Genomic DNA, 22,836 nt, shown 5'->3' on the forward strand with positions numbered 1-22,836 from the left:
AGGGCGGTCCATAGTGGCTAGCAAAACACAATTGGGTTAATTAACCTGTAAATAGGTGTTTTATGTCTCTGTGCTGTTCCTTTTATAAAAAGATTTTCCAGGGAAAGAACACACGCATACCTCATATCAAGCCCTTCAGAGTCACAGCTGTGAGCGATACATAAACTATGTATTGGATTTCAGTGGTTCGGAGGTGATAATCTTAATAGTGAATGCAGCCTACTAACCTCCATTCCTGCCGATGGGTCGGAAGCACTGCCAGAAGATCCTCAAGAAGGAAGCACGGTTGTGCGGTGTGGCCTGTATGAAACCATATTCCCTGAACAGGATGTGAGTGCCCAACCGCACACTTCTAAAGCTGCAGAGAAAAAAATAGAAAAGCTGGAGTCAGAAACAGCATCCTCCTAGAAATCCCAATATATCAAGAAAGGCCCTACAACGCTAATCTCTCAGCCAGGATACTGTCAGTGTACAAGAAAGAGACGCTTAGCAATTCACAAAAAGGGGCGTTTGTGTGTGGTGTTTTTGGTGTGTCTGTGTGTCTCCTCTCTCAGCCATGACTTTTAGATCTGCAAGAGGAGACCTGTGACCTGAGATTACTCTTATAGTGATAAGCAGATATATGTACTGGTAATGTGTGCAAAGAGGAGAGGGGAAGATAATAATTGCCCCAGCTATGTTTATCAATAAAGATTGTGAAGAAGAGGTCCTGTGCAGCTCCTCGCACAGTATGCGAGGAGCTGCACAGTTTTTCAGTATGCAAAGAGAATGTGCAAGTGGAGTGGCCTGATTACTTCCTCTCTCAGATGTGTGTCTCTAGAAATAGTGTTGAAAAGATACTTGCTTCTGTCTGTTCTCAAATTGTCTTTCACATTTACTGAAAAAAAATCACAATTCACTGAGAGATCTTTGCTGGTTAGCATCTCCAGTATCCCTTTGATGGTCTATCCACTATCCATGCATCCTTTCAGTCTCAGGGACCTTACTATATCCTGCGACACATGCGCCCTGAGCCCTTACTATCATATGAACCCCTTGGGCTCTTGTTCTTCCATTTTCTAGACCACTACTTGATAAATCCCAACACTTGCGAGACCACCAAATAGTAGAAGAAGGGCACTATGCCAGACCACTTACATTACATTTTTATGCAGGCCTGATGTGTCCAAGCGTCCCTTTATCTCTTGTAACGCATGGTGGAAACCAGTGCTCTCACCATTGCCTATATTATATTCTTCCAGCCCTCCAATCATCTCCTGCACCCTTTGGTGGATCGTTACCTTGACTCCTATCATAACTGTGGTGTCTCATTTAGCTCACAATCTCCAATTCCACTTGATGGGTTACTGCACGCTTAACATCTACAGCAACACTTGTTGGGTCTCCATAACCTCTCTCTCTCTGGGAACAATTAGTCTGTAGCATTTCCCTCTCCATTTTTTCCACCACCCTACTCTCTCCTGTACTCCTAGATTGGTGTCAGTGCCCTCAGAGGCCAAACAGTAGCAAGTCATTTATTTCTAGCATTGCAGGGAGGCATGGTATCAAAGTAAGACAGACACAAGTGATCACAGTTCAAGGGTGTTTATTGAACTTTATCAGGGGTGTGATAAACATCTATCTAAACCTAAATCCAAGATGGGAGCAAGCTACAACCATCAAATAATAATAATACAGTCCTAGTGGAGCCTAGTAAAACAAAAACGGAAAATCTGTTGCCAATCCTTACCTCTAAGCTACAAATAGTGTGGGATAATGTTCACAAAATGATAAGTCAGGATGTTTAGGCCGCTGGCCTCCCTTCCCCAAGTTTTTAGCATGGGACAAGCGGCTCACTCAAGCATAGCACACGCTTGGTCTTCTTCGGCACAAGGTCACAGTTCCTTCTACCAACATCAGGGCCTTCTGTGCCCAAGTCTCTTTCATTCAAAGTCTCTTGCTTCAGAGGGCCTGATGTATCAGAAACAATGGAAAAAAAGTTCCTTTGTAAATATTCAAGCCGGGCGATTCACTCTTCACCCTGGATCCCCCTCAGCTGGGCTCAGATCCTTCTTTCACAATTAGCCTCCCTCAGTCGGGTTCAGACCAAGGTTAATTCGCAGGGATCCCTCAGTCGGGTTCGCATTTGCCACAGTAATGTCTTTTCGGGTGAGTTACTGTTCACCCAGGATCCCCCTCTTCCGGGCTCAGATCCCCTTTTATACCATTAGTCCCCCTCAGCAGGGCTCAGACCAATTTTAGTTCACAGGCAATCAAATACTTTCAAATGTGCACAGGATTCAAATCAACCCACTACAGGACCACTTCAATTTCACAGTTCAATAATTCGTACATGCTCAGGCGGGTACCAATCAGAGACCTTCGAGTGAGCACCCACGTGGTGCTGCACCACTCTGTATCCGGTACCTATTTCGGCTTCATAAAGTTCAATCTCATACAAGTTCTCTTTCTTCCGACAATGTTGCAGCTTGCAACCATGAGCATAACACAGTCTGGTCTCTCAAATGCAGCAGCTGTGCTGAGCTCGCTGGTGTTGCTTTACTCTCGGAGTCAAGGACAGAATCACGCAATAGCGTCTCCCTGCCTTGGCTATCAATGCGGGAGGGCCATGTGTACCTTTGACACACACTACACCGTTCGTCATTTCCCGGTCTTATGCTTCTTTTCCTTGAGGGTTCTTGAAAGTCGTGGTCCTTTCTCGAAAAGGGCAAGGGTAATTCCCTCCTTGTTGTCCTCTCTGGTCTTGCCGCCTTCCTCCTCAGTTCAAACTGCCATCTTGGAAAGGCTGCTTCCTCATGCGTTTTGCCTTACTCAGAGTGTGCTTTCATGCTCTGCCTTTCATCCATGTGGGGAAGTGTGATGAAAGGCAGGTGTGTAATTATCAATAATTGCCTGACCCTTGTGTTGGGTCATGTCAGGTATACAGCTCTGGTGTTAGTCTGTTGTCGCTCAATATGAACTGCCCATGAGAAAGTGTGTGTCGGAAAGGGGAGGGGGGGTTGAGTTTCTAGGCATCCGACCTGGTAGGTTGGGGAAAAGGTGTTATAAGGAAGGGGACACTGTCTCACTCTTCAGTGTCCTACTCCCACTCCCTGAAGACCGTCCATCCAGGTGATCCTCCCGCACTGGTCCACCCCCATGAACTGGATCCACTAGCAATGTGCGCGTCGTGGCCACCTCCTTGACAGATCCCCGGGGACTAGCGGGTCAGACACCTTCATGTTTCTCACATCCTTCACCATGGATGGTTCTAACCTCCATATGCAATGGTAGGGCCCATCAGTTTCTTCCTTTAGTGGGATCCATTGCCCCCATTGTCTTCAGCAGTGTACTGTGCAGGTGAATCCAACATACTTGCCACCTTCAGCTCCAATTGGTTAGTCTCATTATCAATATTATTATGTTATTTATTGAGTGCAGACCTAGCTTCGAGAAGCAACTGAACGCTTTACAGAGGTGTACATCAATACACCTACATAACGGATTGCTTTACAGAGATGTACAACATTACAAATACATAACGCAGCGCTTTTCAGAGGTAACAACAGAACAGATGTACAGCAGGGGTAGGATACAGAGAGGCACAGATGAGGGCCTCAACAAGTTCTGCACCCTTTGGCTCTCTTCAAAACCCTTGTATCGACACCACGACTTGACAGGTCAAAGCATATCCAGCTTCCCTGTCCACCTCATGGTGAAACACCACTACAAGGAAGTCATTAATTTGGTGATCGCTTTTAACCAACTACAGCTACATTATGGGGTTTGCCACAGTACAATCCCAAAGAATTCATCAACAGTGTGATTCAAAATATTTCTTTGACCATTCCGACGACAGAAGCACTTCATATGGGAAGATTTACAGAGCATTACATTGGAGAATGCCCACTTCATGCTTTTTATTGGGAGTCCAGACAGTTCTGTTCAACGTAGGAAATCTGGATTGCGTGATATTTGCAGCGATTTCAGCATTAAAGGGAGAACTTAGCATTGGACAGCGTTTGGGCCCAATGAATGAGGTGTTAGATTATCACTTTTAAATCCTATAAAAGGTGTGGGACTGTGCAGGTTAAGGTCTGGCTTTTTTATTGTATTTGCTGCGTTTTAGAGACAGAGACTCAGGATGTAGGCTCAACCAATTTTCTTGCTAGGTTACCAAACAGGCTAATATGGGCTCAACAATCACTGAAACTGAACTGCTGAAAGAATTTGTAGTCTCTGGGCTGGTTTAAAATAATTTCAAAAATTAACATTACTGTATGGTTTAGGGAAAATGTGTGATTAGTGGTGAAAGTTAACCCTTTTTTGGGACTGTTTTCAGAACGGATGCAGCTTTGACACTGAAGTGTACTTATTTTGCTTGGCGGGTTATACTGCCTTTGTCTGCACCTATTGATGGATACCAATATTCTTGCCCACACTTCAGTCTGCATCCTGTAATCCCTTGCCATCAAGGTTTTATTATCCTTACCACCTCTGGTTTAGGTGCACCCCATGTTCTGTCCTATAAGCCCATGCCATTTCAAGCACGTCATCCCTCTTGGCAGTATCTTGTGCACTACCCCACTCCTATGCCATGGCCATTCACTAAGCCCCGTGGCAGATGCTCATGTGCGGAGATGCCTTCTTTCTGGCACTGATAAGGGGCCTCTCTTGGCTGGCTGTTCTCCTCACCTTGCACAGTAGCCCTTTGTTGTTCTTGGCTCTAACTGTAGGGCACTGGGCCAGATTTCAGAAAAATCCAAGAACACAGAAAACTTTTAGGCTTTCAACATGAACCATAAAAGTTCTGCATTTCCATGGCACCGGCATGAGCCAATTCTTTTTTTTTTAAACTTTCTTTATTAATTTCAACATAAAACAGTCATGAACTTCATGAACCACAAATGAGAACCTCTCTCACCCCCACCCCACCACTCCCCCCATCCCCCAATCCCCCTGCCCTCAACCCAACTCGTCCATCTCCTCTACGTTAGTCCATTTCTCATTATCTTGTGGCTCGGTTGGCTCGGGCGGACTGGCTCTAGTGCTGGGAACGGAGCGGAGCGGAGCGGAGCCGGGAGCCGGGAGTCGGGAGCACGGAGGAGGACGGAGGCTTTTTGTGCACTCGTCGAAAGGAGAGCCGCCAGTGGTGACGGGTGTGCACACCCGATTCGTCGCCCGCCGCCCGATAGTGCGGCCCACACGGAACGTAGAGGGCGCACTGGGTGCAGTGTGATCCGGCGACGAATCGAGCGAGATCTCCCCCCCCGGGGGTAACTGGCCTTACGGCAAGAGGTACGGGGAGGGGTGTTGACGCCTGTGGGTGTAGCGCTGGGCGCTGGGCACACTCGCATAGACCTGACCAGGTCACTGGCTGAATAAGGTGCCCCCTCAAACTGCGCAGCGAGACTACCTCCCCATTGTAAGATTTTGTGAGTGGGGTGACAGTTCCTCTACGTGGATACTTTCCCTGGCGCAATTATCACAGTAACTGCGTTCCTCTACTGATAAAGATTGGTGGCATCAGAAGTTGAGCCTGGTAGAATTCCAACGTGACTGGAGACTGCGGGGACTTACCCTTTGATCCTGTAATCGGCCAATTCTACCTACTTGTGCCAGGTAGCCTACTTATCCCAGAGTGGATGGCTCCCCATAAAAAACCTGCTCCTTCCAAATATAACCTAAGGAAAAAGACACACGAACCAGACTTGGGTCCCATAATGGAAGAGTCTAAAGGCAGGAGAAATAAAGCCAAGAAGGGAACCCCCGTAGATCAAGGTAAGATAACGGGTTTTTTCCCCATAAATATACCGGCTGAAAATAATTCCACAACCCTCGAGACGCCCATGAATCAAGTGACCAATACCTCCAATTTGGACAGATCACTAAACTTTGAGGATATTGATAACAACTCCTTACTGGACTTATGCCTAACTATACAGAGAGGCATGACACCCCAGATTGTGGTGCACTCGGAGGATCTGGAGTCTCTCACACTGGAGAACCAGAGTGAAAACCATGGCAAACGACTTTCTCAATCTGTAACAATGGAGAGGCTATCTACATCACCTAACCTAATTATTGATACCTCAACTGACAATGGAAGAGAGACAGTCAGTAATATTCATCCGGTAGCCCAGGAAATTGCAGAATTACAAGCTTCCGTGGCTTCCTTACAGTTTGCATTAAAAATATTGCTGAAGATGTCGGGCCGCATATTGGCAAACACAAACACATTGATGAGCGACACTGAGCAAAGACGGAAGGAGGCCGAGGATGCGGAAGTCAATCTATCTGAAGCTATTATAATAGCAAACGAGATACACGAACAACAACTCCCTGACCCCCATACTGACATAACAGCTCAACCAGACATTCCAATGACCCGTAAGCAGCGGAGGTTGGCCAAGTCAGCGCTAGACAGGGCCAGAGTGAATACCCAAGAGCTCTTACCTTTTGAACTAGAGAAGCCTATTCCTCGTTCTAAAAAAGGGAAAAAAAGAGCAGCTCGCGCAAAGAAGCGAAGGGCTGCAGGAGATGGTTGTCTAACTAGTTGGTTGATTGCAGAGACCACTATAGCCCCAGATGGGGCCGAGGAACTCGAAAACTCAATAATTGAATCTATACTTGAAGACGATGGCACTCTAGAAAAGCCCCTGAAAACAGCGCATGAGCTTGATTGTCTCCATAATACAAATTCTTCAGATTTGGCAAAAGAGTGTGATCCGAAGTGGGGGAATCGCACCTGTATTATTAGAAATTTATATCAATCTGGCACAAGCGCTTGGCTATCTCGCTCCGAATTTTTAAAGAGACTATACTCGGTACCTCAACTGAGAGTTCTGCAATCGGAAGACTTTCAATTCCTTGAGCCCTTGTCAGGATCCCATCCCAAGGTATCAGCCCTGCATTGCAAATTTACATCGACTGCCCAACTATTAAGGACTTATAAAACAGAGCTGAAAACTGTTGACATTGAGTTAGATGCTGAAGTAAACTATAATGAGCCTAGTAGCTCTGAAATTGAAAATGTTGTTGATGGGCCCGTGGTCGCTTGCCCTATTATGCCATCAGGATCCAAGATGGACAAAAATAATGTACAATCCATCCTGAAATGGTTGACGGAGGCATTGTCTAAGATGGTAGAGAATCATTGAAAATTATCGTTGGCTTCGTGGAATTGTAGGGGTTTTGCCCATCTTTTAAACAAGACAGGCCCTATAGCTCAATTATCTCATTACAACTGTATATGCTTACAAGAAACTTTTGCAATAAATCCCCTACTTCTAGATGGATATAAGGGCCACCAGGTATTTGCCAAACGAGGCGAAAGAGGTAGACCCTTTGGGGGGCTATGGATTGGGGTATCTAATAGCCTAAGTTCAAGGAGGATTCTTGGGAGCCAAAATGACCAACTATTGGCTGTTGAAATAATATACAATATTAAGAATACCACCGAGAAAGTCTTGGTGGTGTGCTTATATAATCCTCCGGGCGCTATGTGCAGAGAATCAATACAAGAAGGGTTACATGAGCTAGTGGCCAGTTGGTTAACCATTGAAGGAAATAGTAATGTTTGTGTGGCTGGAGATTTTAACACCCATATGCTTGGGGGAGAGAGGAGCTTTGCTAATCCTAAGCTCCGTCCTAGATGTGTTATGGAGCATGATAAATTGGAGGATGAAGGACTTGATTGGGTACACTTCTTTAGTAGGTGGGAATTTGAGATGTTAAATGGACGCACCAAAAGTGATCATCCAGGTAAACATACTTGGAACAATGGAATTGCAAACAGCACTCTAGATTATATTTTCGTGTCTCCAAGTCTGTTGTTACTGATTGATGATATGATGGTAATATCAAACATATGGAGTGATCATGCTATTCTGGCGTGCTCATTTGACATCCTGGAGAATAATGATCGAGTGTGCACTACGGGAGATCTGAAAATCAACCATGCAGGGACCTGTATCCGTTGGTCGGATAAGAATATCTCTCGCGCTGAGGAAGCCCTACATAAGTATGGCTATCTCAGTGTCGAAGACTTTAAGAAAATGACCATAGATGGAGTAGAGGACTGGATATACCTGTTCTCCGATCAATATGCCGCAACTCCGGTTGGGACAATGCTCGGTGAGCAGGAGAAATGTCCTACCTATGACAAATTTATTCGAGATACTAAAAGAACTCTGAGGGCGGAACTAAGAAGAGCAAAGAAAACAAGTATGACCTGGGATATATACAACATTGTGTCCAAGGAAATAAAGATGAGATATAGGAGGGTGATCAAAGCAAAAAGAAGCTCCGACAGAAATAGAGCTTGGCAAAAGCTAATACAGACTATCTGCTCCCGTAAAACTAGCAGTATATGGGCTCTTCTTAATGAAGCAAGAGGGAATAGGACACGGCAATTAGTCAACCTTATTTCCAGTGTGGAATGGACTGCGTTTCTGGAAAAACGCAACACAACGATCAGAGTCGAGGAGATAATCCCTTTGGGTAACATACCAACGAACCCTGACATAGATATTTCCCATGACTCCATCCTCTCTATGATTAAACGGTTGAAGTCATCCAGGGCACCTGGTCCCGATGGGCTCCCTAATATTGTAATAAAAAGTAGCCCAATCTTTTGGGCCACCCTAATGAACGTATGGTTCTCCAAGATTTTGAGGACAGGGGTACTGCCGAGCTCGTGGCAATCAGCCATATTAATACCAATATTTAAAAAAGGCAATCGATTAGACCCTAATAATTATAGATTACTTTCCATGCTAGACAGTACAAGTAAAATATTTGCGTCACTCCTGCTGGAAAAATTACAGATATGGGTTGACCGGACCAGAATCTTAAGTAAATTTCAATGTGGCTTTAGGCAAGACTACTCAACTAGCCATAACATTTTTGTCATGGACTACTTACGAACTAGAGCCTTGCAAAGCGGACAACCACCCCTCTATGCACTTTACATAGATTTTAAAGCGGCCTTTGATTCTATCCCCCGAGAAAAACTATGGCTGAAGTTACAAAATCTTGGCTGTCCAGATGATTTACTATACTATCTAAGATTGCTACATCAGAACACCAAGGTTAAATTGAAATTAGACCAAGCAGGTCATATGACGGGGGAAGTCACACAAAATAGAGGAGTCAAACAAGGTTGTGTGACCGCTCCCCTAGTATACAATCTGTATGTGCATGACATACCGGCATCTTTAGCCTTGGTAAAAAACTGTCCTCCCAATATCGGTAAAACCCCATGCTTGGTACTTGCATACGCTGATGATTTAGTGATCTTTGACCACACAATCAGTGGTATACGTCGCTCAGCCATAGCGCTCTGGGGATATTCTGAACAAAATGGACTTACAATTAATGTTGAAAAAACACATGTGATGAGATACACATGTAAAAGGTCCGCGCGTGTCTCTCTATGCATTGACAGAGTTGTAATTTCATATGTCCCTGAATATAAATACCTCGGGATTGAATTTGAACCCAGAGGTGACTACACGAATTGTAAACGCAATCGGAAAATAAGAGCTACCCAAATTACTGCCTTATTTAAAAGTTTTACAATTAAACAGGGTGGTTACACATTATGGGGATCTAGACACCTCTATATACAGGTACTAGCGCCCATGATGGTGTATGGATTGGAATCATTAATTAAGATGGATCTAAATTGGTTACAAATTATCGAGGGAAAATACTGGAGGAAGATACTAGGACTTCCGGTATGTATCCCTATGGCTCTCCTCAGACTCGAGTTGGGTCTGATATCATTAAAAGCACAGATATTAAAGAAAAGGGCCGGATTTTACTTAAAAATGGTGAATGGCGCGGGTAATGCCCTGCTAACGACATTTGCCCTGAACAATAATAATGAAAACACCCTCAGTGATTTCAAAAAACAAATGGAACAACTGCTCAAAGAAATTTGCTGGAATCATCGTGTAGGGACTTTTACGGAGGCTATGCAATCCTGTATGGGGAGACGAGTTGAGTTATGGGATTGGCTAGAGAACTATGAACATCTGCGCAAATTAAAAAGGTATAGGTTCATGGAAACTAGATTATATACATTCAAGAAACCACAGAAATACCTGATGATATGCCCGTCCCCAAGATTAAGGAGGTTTATACTTCTATTAAGAATGGAATATCTTCCCATTAAGATGACCACTGGTATTATGGAAAAGATACCCAGAGAACAACGCTATTGTCGCCTGTGTAAGAACCAGGAAGCTCTGGAGACGGCTAAACATGTACTAACCGAATGCCAGGGTATGATGGTTGACATAAAACTGCACTTAAGAATGTTTGTACATAATTGGGAGACTATTGGAGACATGTTGTTCTGGAATCATTGTGTAAACACCAACAGTATGCGTCTGCTAGCCGCACTCTATTCCATTTGGCTAAGAGTGGAAGATGAGCTGGGTATATCGATATGAGGAGAGCTAGCCATCGCACTGGATAGAACCATGGGATAATACAGACCAGTATATGCATTTTAACCGCTGACATGACTAGAAAGAATCAAAACCATGCCCATGTGTAATCATGGTGTGTTATTTTACGAAGAATTTTTATTTAATTTTAATTTTATGTTTATGGTGTTTTGAATTTTGTATTGAAAGTGATTAAGATGTACATGTGTAAAGTTTGAATTTTTAAACTATATCACATTAAAGATATTATTATTATCTTGTCTAAGCAATAGCATCTTCAGTCATAGAGTTTTGCGTTCCACGCTGCCCTCTTGTGGTTCCAACAGTAAGGGCTCCCCCCAACACTCTCTATCATGCCCTTAGTTACCCGTTATTGTGGTCCGCTCCAATCGTGCCTCGTTTATCATGTATTGTCTGAAAGGTCCCCAATAATCCAATGGTCGACTAGTAGGAGGCAGCGTCGAAGCATATCTGGTTTCCTTGAGTTCACACATTCTTATGTTCTCAAGCCAGGCTGTAAAATTTGGAGGAGTGCTCCTACCCCAGGTCCTGGCCACAACATACCGAGCCACCCCGACTGCCATGCCCAACAATCTCTTATCAGCTTGTGACTCCCCTTCAATTAATGCCAGAAGCCATAGCGCCGGTGAATAGTTCTGTTCCGCAGGGAGCATTTCTTTCACAGTCTTTTCGATCTCGGCCCAGTAGGATAGTATGCTAGGGCATGCCCAGGCCATATGATAGAAGTCCGCTGCCACTTCTCCGCATCTCTTGCATACTATGATCCCCTCAGGGTAAAATCTGCAAAGTTTCTGTGGGGTATAGTAGGCCTGGTGCAAGAATTTATAATGGAAGCATGAGCCAATTCTAAGAAAGCCCTTGTTCTGCTGCAGCAAGAAGGAACCCATTGGCACCTGTGTATAAGACTTGGCGACACAAAAGGTGTCAGTCCGTCAACAAGAGTATACAAGACCAAGCGAGACAAACTGCAACACTTATAGACAACAGTATACAAGATCCGACAGCACCAGTGGTGGCTTCTCATCAACACCAGTATACAAGACCATGTAGGACAAACAGTAACAACCTAATGACAATAGTATACAAGAACTGTCAGCACCAAGACTGACAACTCATCAACATCACTATACAGAACTAACAAGCACCCACAGCGACAACCCAGCAGTACAAAAAAAAATCAAGTGACACATAACCTATAGACACCACTATACAAGATTAAGCACCACAAACAACAAAACACTCAGTAACACGGCATTAAAGGCAGGAATCACAAGTGATAACCCATCAACACTAGTATGATAGACCAGACAGCACAAAATATGTCCCAACAACCCAGTGTACAAGAACCAGCATCACAACCAACTGCAAACCATTACCACCAGTGTAGAAGACCAGACGGTACAGTATGTATGTGCCGGTTTCCATTAAAGCGCATACCTATCCATGACGCAACAGAGCTCTGGAGAACAAGAGTAATAGGGTACAATAACATGGACACAGAAAGATAGGATATCAAGGGTACATTTGGAAGGACAGAGAGAGAGAGGGGTTACAGAGGGCTACAGACAGGGGATGCAGGTGATGGGGGTGGGGGAAGCAGAGCTAGTCTTGATTCATTTGTTGGTTGATCCACAGCTGTGCTCCCACTTATGTTACATGGCTGTGAGTTTCACAAAATCTGACCTTCCTAACTGCTCCAATAAGTCACTTGGCCTGCATTAGCGGTTCCATCCCTTCCCTCCTTCTGCTTTGACAGAGAAAGGAAAGTGTGATTCCTTTTCATCTCGCCAGAAGTCCCCATAGGGGGGAAGTCATTAAAAAACTTGTCACACTGGGACGGGACACTGTTGGGGGAATGTCATGCCTTTTTCTCTCTGTTTATTGTAAAACAATAAAGTAAGTTTAAAAAAAAAAAAGAAAAAGAAACTTGTCACACGTTTCCTGCCCTTTTCTATATAACACTTTTGTGTTTCTATTGTGGATTCCACACTTCTGATTATAGTAAATTTTCAATTATTTTTAGATGGCTATAATCAAAAGAAAAACGTGTATTGTGAGCATACGGCATAAATAAAAAGGTGTTGAGTTGTTATTCTAAAATGGTAATTATCAGCTTGACATAGCTAGATGGGGATATAAGAAGGCAATTCGAGGTGTGGGAAAGAGGAGGGGTGAAGATTTAAAGGGGGGCTAATGAAGGCCTGTTTGAGTTGAGACAGGGGACAGGAAAGGCAACAGACCACTTTACAGGACAGACTAGAAACACATTAGCACAGGGCTCACAGTTGTGTTATTGTGCAGCAAATATAGCCTAAAGCTCTTGGAAATATACAGGCAGAACTACTCACTCCAACAACAAAGTTATACTCAATGCCAAGTGTGGTGTGGTGTTCTTTATGCAATAGAGTCGAAAACCCTTGACAACACAATTACTGAGCAACTGACAACCCATGATAAATACTTTGGACCCTCCTCCCCATCAGCATCGGAATCTCTTCTATGCTTCTACAATTCAGAAAAAAACTCAAGACCCAACTCTTCATGGAATATCTCCGACTCAACACCTAGCCCATCTCATCGCCCCTCGCGCCACCTGACTCGCTAGATGCTGCTCGGCCCTCTCCTACCCACCACCCGGTACAGTTGTACCCCTCCTCTGTGCCCCTCTCTATCCACCCCACGCTGTATATCTGTCCTGTTGTTTACTCTGAAAAGCGCTCTGTTATGCATCTGTACTGTTGTCTACTTCTGTAAAGCGCTCCGTTGCTTTTCGAAGTTCGGTCCATGCTAAAAAAATACCATAATAACAATAACTGTCAACACACACGGTCTTCAGAAATCACAACTCAGTAGACCCAAGCCCCACACACATTGAAAACACAAAAACGTAGTGATAGTAAACACAACATGGGTAGCCAATAGTCGCTCTGGTGGAAATATCAATAAGAGGAATGCCTCATCACCCTAAAACCCCTCTACGTAGCCCACAATTAATTACTACAACAAAAATGTAGCCTTGCACCACAACTCAGCAGAAGGAAAGAAAAGGGGACAGCCTTCTTCACATAAACCCTCGGCCAGAATACAATGCCTCATTCAACCGACAAATGCAATGCCTTCAATACGTTCTTAACAGACAAGCTAGATAAAAGCAGGGAATAAAACAATACATCCCTCTCCAGGCAACACGACATCCCTCTCCATGCAACACATCTAGATAGTCCACCTTCAAGACCATAATGGCGGGGGCGTGGCTTGGCGCCGATGGCGAGCGGTAGCTGATCCGCCGAGCTCCGGCCGAGACGCCGTTTCCTGATCCTTTTTCTCCGGCTCGCGTGCGACCCCGACTTCTGAGAAGGAACGAGCGGTTGGGCGAAGCAGCCCTGCACCTGAATAGTTGTTGGGCCCACCAAATTGGACCCCCCTGAGACTCCGGTGGCCCTGAATCGGTTCTCCCCCCCTCCCGTTCTTACTGGATCCAAGATGGCGCCCCGCACAGCATAGCGGTGCCTGCGAGGGGTACCCCCTCCCCCAACGGATTCCAGGGCCCGGCGGGGAGAGGCAGCAGCAAAAGAGAGGCTCCGCTCTTCTAGAGACCACCTCTACGGACCACACCATCACACACGGGGGCAGACCACAGCTCACGGCCCGATATTTGGCCAGGTGAAGGGCCCCACCAGTGATCTCACAAGTGAACTAACTTTTGAGGCCTAAAAACACCCGCAACCATCGCTCCAAGATGGCCGCCAAGAACAAGACCAGAGCCGCCACCATGGACTCCTTTGTTTCCACCAGGGCGAAGACCCCCACTCAATCCAAGGCCAGCTCCTCTGAAGTTGCCCAGTCGAGCGAAGAGGTGGCGGCCGATAACCACTCTCAGATACTTGATGCTATAGCCTCGCTAAAGACGCATATAGACTCCAAGATCGACGAATTCAAAGTCGATATTCAACTGATCCGCCAGGACGCTCGCAACTTAACGGAGAGGGTCGCGACCGTTGAACAGTCGGCAGAGGAAGCCTCCACGGCCATCACAGCCATAAAGTCCGAAGTTGTCCTCCTGAAGAGGAAAGTCACCTTTTTGGAGGAAAAGGCGGAGGAGGCCGAAGGTCGGGCCAGACGGAGCAATATCAGGATCCTGGGGGTCCCGGAGGGGAACGAGGGAGTAAATGCCACATCCTTCGTCGAAACCCTTCTGCTACAAGAAATAGGGGCCGGCAAATTGACCCAGGGATTCTCTGTCGAAAGGGCCCACAGATCCCTTCAGAGGCGCCCTCCCCCCGGATCGCACCCCAGACCCATAATCGCTAAGATACTGAACTTTCAGGACAGAGAAACTATCTTACGGCGATCCAGGGAGGGGGGCCCCATCGAGCGAGGAGACTCCAAAATCTCCATTTATCCGGACTACACGCAGAAGGTACAAAGAGAGCGGAACTCATTTGTCCCGATAAAAGCCCGGCTCCGACAACTGAACCTAAAATATAGACTACTTTATCCATCGCGCCTAAGGGTTGTCTACAAGGAGAGAGTGGTATTTCTCGAGAACCCAGATGCGGCCAACATGTGGCTTGAGGATAATAACCTGGCGGATGGCAAGGACAACTCACAGACTGAGACCTAACCCCCCAGCGACCCCCATGTAAGAAACATCGCACGTGAGACCGGAATACAGAAGATAATCCAACTACAGTTTTTTCATTTGGAAACGGCCTCGTTCGGCTCTGCCGCCAGGCCCTTGCCCCACCCCCAGCGTAGTATTTACCCGGTCTGGGCACCCGCCTGACCCAGCTCGCGCCCGACTCCCGGATGGGCTCCGACGGCTCGAGAGCGCCTGAGCACCGCGACAATGTTGTAGTTGCTGGGCGCACCAGTTTAAGTTTTGTTGTTAGTTTTATTAGTTGTACAGTCTTCATGCCTCTTTTGCCAACGCAGACCGAGATGGGTCTGGGACGTGACACCGATGAACGAAATGCAGTGGTATCCCCCCTGCAGCCCACCCGAACAAGACTAAAGTGGAGTCGGACCCCAGAGTCCCACACCAAATCTGAAACTCGAACCGGATGGCGGCACAGCTTACTGTAATGACCTGGAATGTGCGGGGCATGGGCTCATACCTCAGGCGCAATCGTATACAGTCCTACCTCAGGAGGAAGAAAATCTCCATTGCACTCCTTCAAGAGACTCACCTCACGACGGAGGCCATGTCTAAAATTGCAGACCGATGGGCTGGGACTGTTAGAGGGTCCCCCTACTCTAAATACGCCAGAGGGGTGCTAATATGGATAAGCCCGGACGTCCCCTTCCAGATGGAGGGAAGTGAACAAGATAAAGAAGGGAGATTCACAGCGATTTGGGGCACATTGGAACAAACCCCAGTCTGCTTCATCAACTCTTACTTCCCTCATCACGGGATATCGGCGTACCTCGCCACATTGATAACGAAGCTGACTCGGTACCGGGACCGCACCTTCATATGGGGAGGGGACTTCAACTGTGTTGCTGACACGAGTGCAGACAGATCGCTGCCCCCCCCACGCCCGAGCAGCCTCACATCCGGTGCCTTGAGGGAAACTCTGGAGCAACTCAACTTAGTGGACATCTGGAGGGAACACCATCCGACCGACAGGTCCTACTCCCACTACTCAGCTCCACACGGAGTTCACACAAGAATTGACTATCTGTTCATCAATAAGGAACTTACCCCACACATAGCAACCACAGAATACCTGGGGCGGACGATCTCCGACCACTCCCCACTGACCATGTTATGGCAAATGAGAGGCCCCAGACCCCCGATCCCCATGTGGAGGATGCCGACCGCGGCACTTGCGGACCTCGAGTTCAGGGAAACCCTTGCCGAAAAATTGGAAGAATACTTGGAGAACAACATCGGTTCGGTCCCCTCCTGGGGCACATTATGGGAAGCAATGAAGGTGGTGACCAGAGGCGAAATCATATCGAGAGCCGGCGGAACTCGCAGGCAGTTGCGGAGAACCCTGGAAGCACAGGAAGCTGAGATCTCCCGACTGGAGTCCACATGCGACAACTCTATGGAGACAGAGACCAAGCTGAAGGAAGCCCGCACAGAATGTCAGCAGGCATGGGAAAGACTGGAAAAATTTGATTTCGCCACGCACACCGCCAGATCTCATAAAGAATCGGACAAACCGGGAAGACTACTAGCATGGCTCTGCAAACGGGAACACCCCAAACATCTCCCAGTGGAGATACGGGACGCTAATGGGTCATCCCACTCGACTCAGCTAGGGATCAATGAAGCCTTTGCTAAATTCTACACAGAACTGTATACCCACAAGACCCAGATTCCTGCTGCAGACATCATAGACACACTCGAGGAGATAGAACTTCCCCACATTTCGCTCGAGCAGAGAGAGGAGCTGGAAACCGAGATCACTCTTGAGGACGTTCAAGGGGCAATCAGGTCCCTCTCCAACAACAAAGCCCCTGGCAGTGACGGCCTCCCACCTGAGTTCTATAAAGCGTATGAGTCCATCCTTGCCCCAGTTCTCCACGAGGTCTACCAGGAGGCACACACGGATGGGATTCTCCCCAACACCATGAAGGAAACCATAATAGTCCCCATGCTCAAGCCACACAAATCGCCCACCGACTGTGAGTCCTATCGCCCTCTGGCTATGCTAAACTACGATGCCAAGATCCTCACATCCATATTGGCCCGCAAGCTAGCCAGGGTGGTGGGTTCCATCGTTCACGAAGATCAGAACGGATTCGTTCCTGGGCGCAACACCACTGCTAACCTCCGGAGGTTGCAGCATGTAATGGCCGAAACATATGACAGGGACGAGGACCTGGCGGTGTTGTCGCTCGACGCCATCAAGGCCTTCGACTCCATATACTGGGAGTGGATCAGGGAGGTCCTGAGAAGATTTGGCTTTGGAGGGGGCTTCATTAGGTGGGTTGAGGTCCTCTACAATTCCCCGACGGCGAGAGTAAGAACGGGAAGAGTGGTTTCAGCGGCTTGGGATATACAAAGGGGAACAAGGCAGGGCTGCCCGTTATCACCCATGCTGTACATACTGGGCCTGGAACCGATTGCATTATACTTCAGGCAGCAGCTTTTCGATGCTGGCATTAAGGTGGGCAATGCACACCACATAATATCCTTGTATGCAGACGACGTCCTTCTTTACCTAAGCTCCCCCGAAGTTAACGCGCCAACCGCGTTGGAGATACTGGACAACTATGCGAAGTACTCAGGGATCCGCTTTAGTAGGAATAAGTCCTCTGCCTTCCCCTTGGCGGGCTTACGCAACATTCCGGAAAACAATCTCCCAGAGATAGGAATAAGCTGGCAACTGGTCCAGTTCCGTTATTTGGGGATCAACATAAGCCACACCCCGCTACTCATGCATGAACACAACACCGAGGCCGCCATCACGAGTCTCCGAAGTTCTATAAAGTTTTGGTCCAAGCTCCCATTGGCCATGGTGGGCAGGGCAGCGATTGTCAAGATGATCGTACTCCCCCGATTCCTGTATTTCTTCGTAAACATTTGCCATTACATTAGACCGTCCTTCTTCAAGAAGCTGGAGGCCATCATCAGGGACTTCCTTTGGGGCCCACACAGGCATAAACTGTCGCTGTCCGTCCTCTCTCTCCCACACAAAGAAGGCGGAATAAAGTTACCGGATCTCCAGTTGTACTACCTGGCTGCCCAGCTGAGTCACATAACGAGATGGCTCTCGGATGAGCCTTCAGCAGAGACCGAACTGCTGAGGCAACCCTCGGACAATGTGATCCCCAAGGAGATCCTATGGCACCCTACATGGCAACCCCCGGTCCCCTCCATGGTGATTGACCTGGGAAGAAAGATATGGGCCAGGTCCTGCTGCATCAGGCGAATACGACACCCATACTCTCCGGACAATCCCATCCTAGCAGACACCTGTCGAACGGCTGCAGACATCTCTACGGCAAGGAGGTGGGAAGAGGCCGGCATTTACACATGGAGCGACATGTATGAGGAGGGAGAATTCAGGGATTTCGAATCTCTTAAGGCTGCCGATGGAATTCCCCCGGGCCAGTTCCTCTGGTATCATCGCCTCAAACAAACTGCTAAGAAACAATGGACCGGATGGCCGGAGGAGCCCTCCCCTGACCCTCTGCTACAAGAGATGCATGACCTCTCGGACGGCTGGAGACCTGTCTCCAGGCTTTACAGCAGACTATGTGATAAAACCAACCCTAAATGCGAAGATCTGAGGACAAAATGGGAGGCGGACCTTGAGACCCCGATTTCAGATAAAGAATGGGAAAGAGCGCTGATATTTCCCAAAAAAGTATCCAGGAACACCAGGTTTGGCCAGATCCAATTGAACGTTCTTTACAGGACATACATGACCCCACATAGGGTTGCCTCCTTCAATAAGACATCCTCCCCTGCATGCCCCTGGTGCGGGAATGATAAAGCAGATGTGATTCACATGTTCTGGACCTGCACCAAGGCGATGGCACTGTGGTCCAAGGCCAAACAGACCTGCATGGACGCCGGAATGACAAGATACGAATGGACTCCTGGCGAGTGCCTCCTGGGGACCTACCCCAGACCTAGCAAATCCAAGCACGCTGTTAAATTAATGGACATCTCATGTATCCTGGCTAAAAGAACAATAGCGATGGCCTGGAAGACGCCGTCGGGCCCCAGGCAAGAGAGATGGCTCAAAGAACTCGAGAGATGGACAACAGCTGAAACCAGGGCCTGGCAGGAAGGAATCACGAACAGTGGCGAAACCGAAGGTGGCACTTTGGAATCATGGAAGGCCCTCCTCAGAGACATACGCTTCAGCGCTGACTACAAACCCCCCTGAAGTCCCACACCACTGCATTGACACTGCTCGGATGCCGGCATTGGTGGAACCACCCCTGTGTTTGACCCCTCTTGCTTCCTGAAACTTTGGGTCATTGCCCCTAACCCACCCGTCCACTGTAAGTTTGCTACAACATGAAGACTGTTGTTGATTTGTTTGTTCCCCCCCCCTTGTTTCCCCCTCACCGTCTCCTCCCCAGTTCAAACCAATGTTGATTTCTTGTTGTATTGCACGTTTTCTTTTTCTTTCTTCTATCAAAACCAATAAAATACGTTTTAAAAAAAAAGACCATAATGGCAGCAGACTTGGCTAACATCCTTATAGACTTCAAGGTCACATCCAGACACTGTTGAGGAGGGCTGAGTGTGTCGAGTAGCTCCATCGAACAGGAACCTGTCTGGTGACAGGGAAATAGGAAAGCCAAGCAGCAAAGCCAAAGCAAGGGGAAGGCGCTCAGACGAGGACACGAGAGAGAGCCTACCACTGCAGAGCCACCAAAGACAGCATGCTGAACGTGAAAGAAGTGCAGAAGCCCTGCTCCACTCCCAGAAAAGACCGTAGACAGCAACAGCATTCCCCAAAGGCAGGGAAAGGGGCAGGCCGATTGGTGGGACATCGAGGGAGCCAAATAGATGAAAGAGACAAGTACCACTATCCCAAGAGACAGAAAGGGATTGCAAACGATCTGAAACAAACTTTATGAAATATCCTATGTGGAACAGTAACTGGCAAAAGAGTAAACCATGTCTCTTCAGTTGGGCATTGAGTGAAGCAGAGGCAGAGGGCCCGCAAAAGCAACACATCAGTGTCTGGGACCCATATGAAGTCGGTGAAGCCACGCAAGAACAGCACACAGGGGTCAAGGACCCACAGAAGTAGTATAAAGAAGCACAGAGGCAAGGGGCTGGGGCCCAGAGCAAGTTGGGGAGATCCTGAGATAATATAAAAGGGTCTAGGACCCACACAAAAGAGAAACAAGCTACAAAACAAGTTGGGGAGATTCGAGGACAGCCCAGAGAGGTCTGGGATCTAAACGCTACAGAACAGGTCTGGGAGATCCCGAGACAGTCCGGAGGCATCTGGGACCCACACAAAACAGAAATAAGCTACAGAACAAGTCAGGGAGACCGTGAGACAGCTCAGAGGGGTCTGGGACCCACGTAAGAGAGAAAGAGATGCAAGAAGCCAAAACAAGGGGTCGAGGACCCCAGACAAAAGGAGAGACATTTTCTGGAATTCAGAAATCTACAGTCATGTCTGGCAGGATAGCGAACGAGATGTGATGCTACATTTTTGAGCTGGAGAAAGAACAGGGGAAGTGACTCCCCCCTGATACTTTCAAACTGTGTTCTGTGATAAAAAGGTCTACAGTTGGGTCTGGCAAGATAGTGAACAAGACATGACACTACTTTTGTGAAGTGGAGAAAAGAATGAGGGAAGAGTCCTCTTTAGCCTTTTGTACTTGACAACTGTGTTTTGTATCCATTTGGAAGAGAATTTAAGATCAAGAACTTTTAGTTAAAGAACCACTCATTGTGTTTTTTTCGTCAAGAACTAAGCATTTGAACCTGTATCCAGAAGGAGAGGAGCCTTCTCCTGGATCAAGAAGACACCCAGTGTTGTCACACTTTATAACGAGGACCGCTGTGGACAAAAAACATTTCCCAAAATGACCAAAGGTGGTGTCCCCTAAATTCCCAAAACAATTTAGATTCACACGGTATATCTACCCCCATAGTCCTTGCCAATTTACCATGAGTTTTGCACCAGAAGCATCCAATTTGTGGGCACTCCCACATAGTACGAAGGAAAGTGTCATTTAAGATATCACAAAGCAGACAGCGTGGGTGTGCCGCCCACTCAAATCTAAAAAGCAACATACGTGAGTAGTATGAGCGATGTGGAATCTTGAGATGAACCAGTCGAAATTGGACAGAAATTGCCATCCTCTCGGGGGAACATTAAGGCCTCCATCCATTCCTCCGCCTACAAGGGGCCCAGATCGGTTTCCTATTTACATTTAAGGTTAACCATATCCTGAGTTGTGAAAGACACTATAACCAGGTACAGTGTGGAGGCGATCCATAAGACTTTGGGATCCTGCTGAGGTCTCTGAATTGCATTTCTATGGCATGTATGGTTTGGGTTTAATGGTACCGCTCAGAACTCAGCAACCCGTACTTGTGCTGGAGATCTGCAAAAGGAACACGCTCCCCCCCCATCCACCACATCGCCCAAGACCGAAATACTGCATCGGTTCCACACCTTGAATTTACCAATCTTCATGAGTTCAGGTAGGTTCCTATTGTACCACAGAGGTTGTGCCATTGTCTGCTTTTTATCCCAACCCAGACTACGGGTTCCCTTGTACAATATGCAAAGTGTGTGTTGCGTCAGGCTAGGAAGATTGAGGTTGCCCCTCTCTCTGTATATTAATTGAAAGGGAGCCAATCCGTTCATCCTCGCCCGTTCAGCTTTTATGTAGGGAAGACGGGTGCCATTCTGCAACCATTCGTTGAGTCACTAACTGACTTGCTCAGTAGTAATGCTGAATGTTTGGGGGTTGATGCACCCCTCCAATATTGACCATTGTAACGTGGTCATGGCTATTCCTGGTTGTGTGATCCCTCAGTCGTATTCACATTTGCCACAGTAATGTCTTTTCGGGTGAGTTACTGTTCACCCAGGATCCCCCTCTTCCGGGCTCAGATCCCCTTTTATACCATTAGTCCCCCTCAGCAGGGCTCAGACCAATTTTAGTTCACAGGCAATCAAATACTTTCAAATGTGCACAGGATTCAAATCAACCCACTACAGGACCAATTCAATTTCACAGTTCAATAATTCGTACATGCTCAGGCGGGTACCAATCAGAGACCTTCGAGTGAGCACCCACGTGGTGCTGCACCACTCTGTATCCGGTACCTATTTCGGCTTCATAAAGTTCAATCTCATACAAGTTCTCTTTCTTCCGCCAATGTTGCAGCTTGCAAACATGAGCATAACACAGTCTGGTCTCCTATCAGTTTCTCAAATGCAGCAGCTGTGCTGAGCTCGCTGGTGTTGCTTTACTCTCAGAGTCAAGGACAGAATCACGGTGGCAATAGCGTTTCCCTGCCTTGGCTATCAATGCGGGAGGGCCATGTGTACCTTTGACACACACTACACCGTTCGTCTTTTCCCGGTCTTATGCTTCTTTTCCTTGAGGTTTCTTGAAAGTCGTGGTCCTTTCTCGAAAAGGGCAAGGGTAATTCCCTCCTTGTTGTCCTCTCTGGTCTTGCCGCCTTCCTCCTCAGTTCAAACTGCCATCTTGAAAAGGCTGCTTCCTCATGCGTTTTGCCTTACTCAGAGTGTGCTTTCATGCTCTGCCTTTCATCCATGTGGGGAAGTGTGATGAAAGGCAGGTGTGTAATTATCAATAATTGCCTGACCCTTGTGTTGGGTCATGTCAGGTATACAGCTCTGGTGTTAGTCTGTTGTCGCTCAATATGAACTGCCCATGAGAAAGTGTGTGTCGGAAAGGGGAG

General features: G+C 47.2%; 1 protein-coding gene across 3 annotated transcripts in view; it reads right to left on the reverse strand.

Moving 5' to 3' along the window:
• CSTPP1 (centriolar satellite-associated tubulin polyglutamylase complex regulator 1) overlaps window positions 1-22,836 on the reverse strand; it is a 1,657,587-nt gene that overhangs the window by 862,992 nt on the left and 771,759 nt on the right. For all 3 annotated transcript variants that reach the window (XM_069623190.1, XM_069623189.1, XM_069623188.1), the window contains one exon: window positions 228-358. In XM_069623190.1, the coding sequence (XP_069479291.1) occupies window positions 228-358 (131 nt within the window). The remainder of the gene's footprint in view (window positions 1-227; window positions 359-22,836) is intronic.

This window comes from Ambystoma mexicanum, chromosome 11, assembly GCF_040938575.1.
Source record: "Ambystoma mexicanum isolate Mex_15411 chromosome 11, UKY_AmexF1_1, whole genome shotgun sequence".
In the NCBI taxonomy this organism is placed as follows: Eukaryota; Metazoa; Chordata; class Amphibia; order Caudata; family Ambystomatidae; genus Ambystoma; species Ambystoma mexicanum.